General features: G+C 36.6%; 2 protein-coding genes and 1 pseudogene across 2 annotated transcripts; 2 read left to right on the plus strand and 1 right to left on the minus strand.

The window, feature by feature from the left end:
- Positions 1–16: 16 nt before the first annotated feature.
- On the plus strand, positions 17–1,755 carry LOC116114350 (MDIS1-interacting receptor like kinase 2-like). The gene is made up of 3 exons (XM_031400493.1): positions 17–320; positions 398–1,008; positions 1,129–1,755. Exons 1-3 carry the CDS (start codon positions 17–19, stop codon positions 1,753–1,755), a joined length of 1,542 nt encoding a protein of 513 aa, XP_031256353.1.
- A 531-nt stretch (positions 1,756–2,286) lies between these two features.
- LOC116114351 (MDIS1-interacting receptor like kinase 2-like) lies at positions 2,287–3,214 on the plus strand. Its single transcript, XM_031400494.1, has 2 exons — positions 2,287–2,839; positions 2,922–3,214. Exons 1-2 carry the CDS (start codon positions 2,287–2,289, stop codon positions 3,212–3,214), a joined length of 846 nt encoding a protein of 281 aa, XP_031256354.1.
- Positions 3,215–4,122: 908 nt separating this feature from the next.
- Positions 4,123–6,129, minus strand: LOC116114352 (annotated as a pseudogene).
- Positions 6,130–7,700: the final 1,571 nt, after the last annotated feature.

A 7,700-nucleotide genomic window follows, 5' to 3' on the forward strand; every position in this document is an offset into this window, starting at 1 on the left:
TTAGCTAGTTTAAGCAATGGCATTCTCATACCCCAATAAACTCTCCCTTATTTTCTTAAGTCTCCTTGTCGTACTAGATTTTCAACTAAATGTTGCTTTTGATTCCACTCAAGAAGCACAAGCTCTTCTTAAATGGAAAGCCAGCCTTCAAAACCAGACCCATTTTGTCCTCTCTTCATGGTCTCTTTATCCTGTTAATGCTACCAATAATTCTACTCAACACAGAACCAAAATAAACCATTGTACTAATTGGGTTGGAGTTTCTTGTGACCATGCTGGAAGCATCCATAGATTGAACCTGTCTACTATAGGTTTAAAAGGTACGCTCAATGAATTGTCATTCTCATCAATTCCTCATCTTACATATCTTGATCTTTCCATTAATGAATCTTTGGAGTTATCCCTACACAAATTCGTAATCTCTCCAAACTGAAGTATCTTGACTTGTCAACTAATCAGTTTTCTGGGAAAATACCAACTGAAATCGGTCTCCTTACATATCTTGAGACACTCCACCTGGTTGAGAATCAGTTGGATAGTTCAATTCCAAAAGAAATAGGCCAACTAAGTTCTCTTAGTGAACTGGCTCTGTATAGTAACTGCTTGGTCGGCTCAATTCTTGCTTCTTTGGGAAATTTGAGCAACTTGGCTTTGTTGTATCTTTTTAATAATTCACTTTTTGGTTCCATTCCTTCAGAGATGTTAAACCTCTTGAATTTGGTCGAACTTTACATTGATACCAATAGCTTAACTGGTTCAATCCCGTCAAGTCTTGGAAACCTTAGAAACCTAGAAGTCTTGCACATGTTCCACAACCAGCTTTTTGGTTCCATTCCTCAAGAATTAGGAAATTTGGAGTCTCTCACTAATATTAGTCTTCATAGCAATAATCTTTCAGGTTCAATTCCACCGTCTCTTGGAGGCTTGAGAAATCCCCTCAATCTTCATTCATACAATAATCAACTTTCTGGCTATATTCCCCCTGAAATCGGGAACCTGAGAAACCTTGTTGATTTATAGTTAAGCCAAAATCTACTCAGTGGTTCTATTCCTGATTCCTTTAAAAATCTGAGCAACTTAAAGATCTTATTCCTTCGTGAAAACAATCTTTCTGGTACCATTCCCCAGGAAATTGGAAATTTCATGAGTTTGACTATATTAGAAATAGACCATAACGGCTTCACCGGTTCTTTACCCCATAATGTATGTCATGGTGGTTCACTTGAGAGGTTTAGTGTGAAAAACAACAATTTTTTTGGTCCAATTCCCAAAGACTTGAGAAATTGCACAAGCCTAACAAGAATCCTTTTACAAGGAAACCAACTTGTTGGCAATATACTTGAAGAATTTGGCATCTATCCAAAGCTAGATTTACTAGATCTCAGTCATAATAAATTTTCTGGTGAAATTTCATCTAGCTGGGGAAAGTGTCCAAAATTAGGCACCCTAAAGATAGCAGAGAATAATCTTACTGGCAGTATACCAATTGAACTTGGGAACTTAACTCTACTAGACATTCTTGATCTTTCTTCAAATCATCTGGTTGGAGAGATTCCAAAAGAATTTGGAAATTTAACTTCTCTAGAGCGTCTAAATCTGAATGGCAATCAACTTATTGGTGGTATACCTCCGGAAATTGGATTACTCACTGAAATTAAGAGTCTTGATTTGTCTGCAAACAGGTTGAGCACTCCAATCCCTGGAAGTCTTGGGAACTTGTTGAAAATGTTTTACTTGAATTTGAGCAACAACTAGTTTATCCAAGAAATTCCACCTCAGTTGGGGAAGCTAAGTCTGCTAACAGAGCTAGATTTGAGTCATAACTTCCTCAATGGAAAGATACCCTCTGAAATCTGTGATTTAGAGGACCTGCAGAATCTTAATATCTCTCACAATAACCTATCTGGTTTCATTCCAAGAGAATTTGAGAAGATGCACTTGTTGAGTGTTAACATATATGACAATGAGTTGTAGGGTCCAATTCCAAACACCACAGCATTTCGAAATGCTACCATCGAAGAATTGCGAGGGAACAAAGATTTGTGTGGTGATGTTAGAGGGTTGTGACCTTGCAAAACTTCATTACCTACAACAAAACATGGCCTGAAAAAGGGTTTGAGAATCTTTTTTATAATGTTTTTCCCTCTTCTAGGAGCTCTTGCTCTTTCGGTTGTGGTGATCTATATACTCTTTAATTCCAAAAGAATGAAAAGAGACTCACAAGATCAAGAAAGTGTTATGAACAATGAAGAATTTCATTCAATGTCAACTTTTAAAGGAAGACAAATGTATGAAAAAAGCATGTTAGCAACAAATGATTTTGATGCTAGCCACTTCATTGGGAAAGGTAGTCATGGAAGTGTTTACAAAGCTGAGTTATCACCGGAGAATATTGTAGCAGTTAAGAAAATGCACTCTACGTATACAGGTGATATAGACAACCAAAAAGAGTTCCTAAACGAAATAAAGGTATTGACAGAGATAAGGCATCGAAATATCGTGCAATTTTTTGGTTTTTGTTCACATTCTCGACACTCATTCTTAGTCTACAAGTATCTTGAGAGGGGTAGCTTGGCCACAATTTTGAGCAATGAAGCAGGAGCAGTAGTGCTAGATTGGAGTAAGAGAGTGAATGTCATAAAAGGTGTGGCTCATGCCATGTCTTACATGCACCATGATTGCTTCCCACCAATTGTCCATCGTGACATATCAAGCAAGAACGTGTTGTTAGATATGGAATATGTAGCTTATGTCTCAGATTTTGGAATTGTTAAGCTTCTCAAGCCAGACTCAACTAATTGGACTCAACTTGTAGGCACATGTGGATATGTTGCACCAGGTATATAATTCCTTCACTATCATTTTACAGTACCCTTATTGGATAATCAATGTAAAGATATCATATTTCTTTTACTTTGCAGAGCTTGCTTACACAATGAATGTGAGCGAGAAATGTGATGTGTATAGCTTTGGAGTATTGGCATTGGAAGTCATCCTAGGGAAGCATCCTGGAGATGTTCTCGCCCCATTTTTAGGTTCATCTGCAAACATGAACATTGAGCTTGACGATATGTTGGATCCAAGGCTTCCATTTCCCTCCTTGGAAGTTCAAAACAAACTAATTTCCATCATGGATGTGGCCTTTTTATGCTTAGATGCAAATCCACAGTCGAGACCGACCATGCAGATTGTGTCTCATCTTTTGTGCAACTAAATCTTGTCATTCTAGTACACTATTTCTTAAGTTTCTGAATATATTGTTTGTAAGCTTTGTCCTGTATGTACTAGCTTAGCTAAGACCATGCAAATCTTTTTTTCTGTATTTTACTGAATTACATATTTAATAAAAGGTATCTATTTGTTAGAATTTCAGAAACCAAGAAAAAACAAGCTGCCTCTGATACTGTATTAGAGAGATAAAAAAATAAAATAAAAAATAGCAATGTGCGAAGAATATCACACACACATAAACATGATATTGCACACATAAACACAATATTTACATGGTTCGATATAACTTGTCTACATCCACGGATGAGAGAAATTCATTATAAATTTATAAACACGATACAAGAGTGTATAACACCATCAACCTATAAGGCGAGAACTATACCCTATGGTGTTCTATAAGCATAACACCATCAACCCATTATATAGGCAGACATTCTATTCTTACAGTGTTTAATACCCCTTCTCACATCTTCTCATTCCCTCTTTCACATAGTTTCTCTTATAATTATGAATTGGCTCTAACCCCTATATTTATCGACAAGATAGGACATTATTTTTCTACCAGGATTCATATTTCAAATCCGAATATGACTCCTTTTATTTAATTTATTCTCATATTTTAACTCAAAATAAGGTCCTAAACCAATTCTACTTTCCCAATACAACTCAAAGTAAAGGAAAACAAATATTCTCCAATACAAACTCCTAAAATAGAAATTCGCCTAAAACTGAAATTCTCCTAAAAATCTTCATAAACTACCAAAAAGTATTCACATTCCAACAATATTTCTGGAATTTATCTACACTGAGACTTGAGAGTGATTGGTTACAAAAATTCTCAATTAGTTGTTGAAACAGTGCAGCTGGCACTTAGCACAAGCTACCAGCTGATTATTCATATGCCAACATCAATAAGATTGAATTGACTAACATTTTCTTTCCTTGCTGCCAAAACAGTATGCCACTCAGCAGAGATAAAGCAGTTACGAAAAGGATGCGTGCCAAGTTGTAAGGAGGACTTCTCCAGTAAGACAAATGCAGTTTCCAATAGCATGCTTTGAACTGCCACCAACTATTCTGTGGAAAACGGGTAGGAAAATGCAAGTCCTTTGAACCAGAAGGCGAACTCAATCTCCTAACCAACTCTTTGTTCTCCCTGCATAGAGCAAGAGAGTCATGTACAAGCTAAATTTCAACGATTTCGGTTAAGTAAATATCATCTACAAATCTATACTATATTCTCTTAATTTGTATTGGTCAATCACCCACGAAAAATGATTCATATGATGCATTTTGCTGAGAAAAGGTACACAGATTTACAGAACAAGTGCTCATAGGCTGAGATTTAATAAAGTCAACCCATAATTTGTACTCACTGAGATAAGTTGGACTCGTTATATATTTGTGCAAAATCAACCTGAAGTTCAGCTTCCACAGACTTAGAAGTAACCTCTAACATCCACGTTGCTGGATTATAATTGTCCTTAATCTTGGGCACCCCACTGATATTCTATTGCAAGAATGACAAGAAAATGGAATTAGGGCCAATAATTGTAGTTTGGCAGAGACCAGATATTACTATGTTAAAAAGCAAAGATGGAAAATTTGTCTTGTAGTTACAAAACTTGCTGAAGAAACTTACCTCAAAGTACTGAATAACCTTACTTGAGTGCAGATCCAGTGGCCCGCAATAGATAATTCGTCCTCCAGATTTCATTAAAATCAACTGCAGTGAGATCAAGAGGTATTAGAATTGTCATCATAGATATATACATTGGAGCAGGCAACGAAGGTAGCCAAATAGAATGCATAAAGTGAAAGTAAGCTCTAATATTAATTACATCATCAAATGCCTCAAAGATGTCTATGCTTGGTTGGTGGATGGTGCAAACAACTGTTCTTCCTGTTTGAACAGCATTCTTCACTGCTCTCATAACAATTGCAGCTGCTCTTGCATCTAAACCTGAACTGGGTTCATCCAAGAATATGATGGAAGGGTTTGCAACATGCTCAACAGCTATGGTCAGCCGTTTTCGTTGCTCAGTCGATAAGCCACTAACTCCCGGCAAACCTACCAGAGAATCTTTGATCTCATCAAGCTCAATAGTTTCAAGGACTTCATTTACAAATGCCTGGGTGCAAAGTCGAAAGATATTTCAGTGAAACTCAATCTCAATGATCAATCCGAGACCAAATGCTAAATAAGCACCAGAAGGATATCATACAGCTTTAGTTTTTGAGTCAATCTGAGGTGAAAGGCGCAGCCAAGCAGAATATATTACTGATTCTTCAACAGTAACTTGCGGAGAATGTATGTCATTTTGCTCGCAATAACCAGATATTCTTGCAAATGTATCTTGAATCTTTGGGTATCCACCAATTCTTATCTCTCCTTGAATAGTGCCACCAGTTTTCCTTCCAGACAGAACATCCATAAGAGTTGTTTTTCCAGCTCCACTGACACCCATTAATGCTGTAAGAATACCAGGCCTGAATGCACCAGTAATATCCGAAACAAGCTGGAGCATTTATCCTCAAAACCTCGCTTTTTCATTTCCTATGATAAAATTGCAGCATAAGCCTTAAATATTCAGACTACTTAAAAATCTAAAGGAAAACTAGCTTTAGCATGATTACCTGAGGGGCATCCACATAGTACTGCACATCCTGAAAAGTTAAAGTTAGAGGCTCAAAAGGTAAAACCATCCTTCCTGCAACATTCAAAGATAAGATTTAGAAAACACAAGAGACATACATTAGTATAAAAGATAATTTTAAAATAGTCATTAACCTCTAGAATTATACATATTATAGAATTTAAATTTGCTCACCCTTTTTAGGTCCTGTGATAAACCAGCAGTGCATAAAGTCTACAACCGTAAGGGGCACAAAAGACATTAGTAAGGTTGTTAAGGGAGTAGGGACCACAAAGAATAGGTGTCATAGATAGAAGTCTGTTGTGAGAATACAAATTGTGTTTGTGAGGGTAATTGTGGAAAGAGGATTAGTATATATTCAGGGAGAGTAGTAATATCAAGGATCTGTATTTTTGTTGATAAAATAGTGGAGGCTCCTGGCTCCTCGAAACGCCAGGGTTTATGTCTAGTTTTATTCTATCTTGCATTTGCTTCAGTTTTATTCAAGTATCTGACTAATTCAAATATTGTTGGAATCGCCCTTGCTGTTTCTGATATATTTTTGGGTGTGGATTGGTTGTATGTTGGTATATTTTGTGTGAGAATTGCTGTTGGTTGGTTGTGAATTGATTAATCTGCAGGTGTTCGTATCATCCTGCAACAGTCTTGAGAGGAGCATTACTGGATTTTCTATATTTGTCTAAGCCACTACTATAATCTTCTTTTTCTTGCAGTTCAGAGTACTTTTCATAAGAAATGATGGCACGGGATTTTCCTGGAGCTGAACACGTACCAATGTATCAGTTAGCACATGTAATGTACAAATTCTCATAAAAGAAGGCAATGAAGCAGTGGAAGATGCACTTACGCTTCAAAAATGTCAAAGCCAAGGTAAAAATAAGATTGAAAAGCACCATGAATCCAATTAAAGCACCAATGGAGATCCAGTAAAAATAACTATCGAAATTCAATCCACGGCTCTCCAGTGTTTGCTGTCCTAANTATCATTTTCAATATGTTTGATGAGCTTGTCAATGAACATATGGCGCTCCTGGGGTCCAAGTTTGGTAATATTAACAACACGTTTCCTGGTGGCATCTTCCTCTTTTTCATCAAACAAAGCCGTGTTAATCTGTTCAAAAGTTGGTAATCTCTGAAGAGCAGCCCATTGCATCTCATTTTCACCACCCTCGTCCTCCTCCTCGTCATCATCAGGAGCATAGTTAACATCAGTAATACTACGAAAACTTGAAGTGTAACTTCTAAACGAGGACCTTAAACTTCTTCCAATTTCCGCTAACTCAATTCTGAGAGACTATTTCATCAGGACCTGCCAGCTGAGCCATTACTATTGTTGCTGTTGGAAAAAATGTAGAATAACAAATATTCTAAACTAATCCCAAGCTCATATTCATAGTCACCCATTGCAATCACATTTTGTATATAAACGAATTACAATGTATTTACACAATATAAATACCTCTTCTTCTTAACTCTGAAGCAAAAAATTGAATCTGGAAGAAAACCACGTAGAGTATTTTTCTTTTCAATTTTTAGAGAGAGAGAGAGAGAGCGTTTTTATATATTGGTGTGTGTCTACTAAAAGAAAATAAAACTTTTATTTTTCATTTTCTTTTTTATATGGTGGCGGTTAGTGAGAAACTGCCTTTAGCAGTTTCCACTTCACACGCCGCTTCATCATGGGTGTACCCTTATCCAATATCTCCCACTCACACATGATGGGATTATCTCTCTTTGTGCTTCTTTAAGGTTCATACTTTAGTAAATATGCAGTGTGACCATGCATACTTCGAGAGCATATTAGTCATATAT

The sequence above is a fragment of the Pistacia vera genome, unplaced genomic scaffold (assembly GCF_008641045.1).
Source record: "Pistacia vera cultivar Batoury unplaced genomic scaffold, PisVer_v2 Contig71, whole genome shotgun sequence".
Lineage (NCBI taxonomy): Eukaryota > Viridiplantae > Streptophyta > Magnoliopsida > Sapindales > Anacardiaceae > Pistacia > Pistacia vera.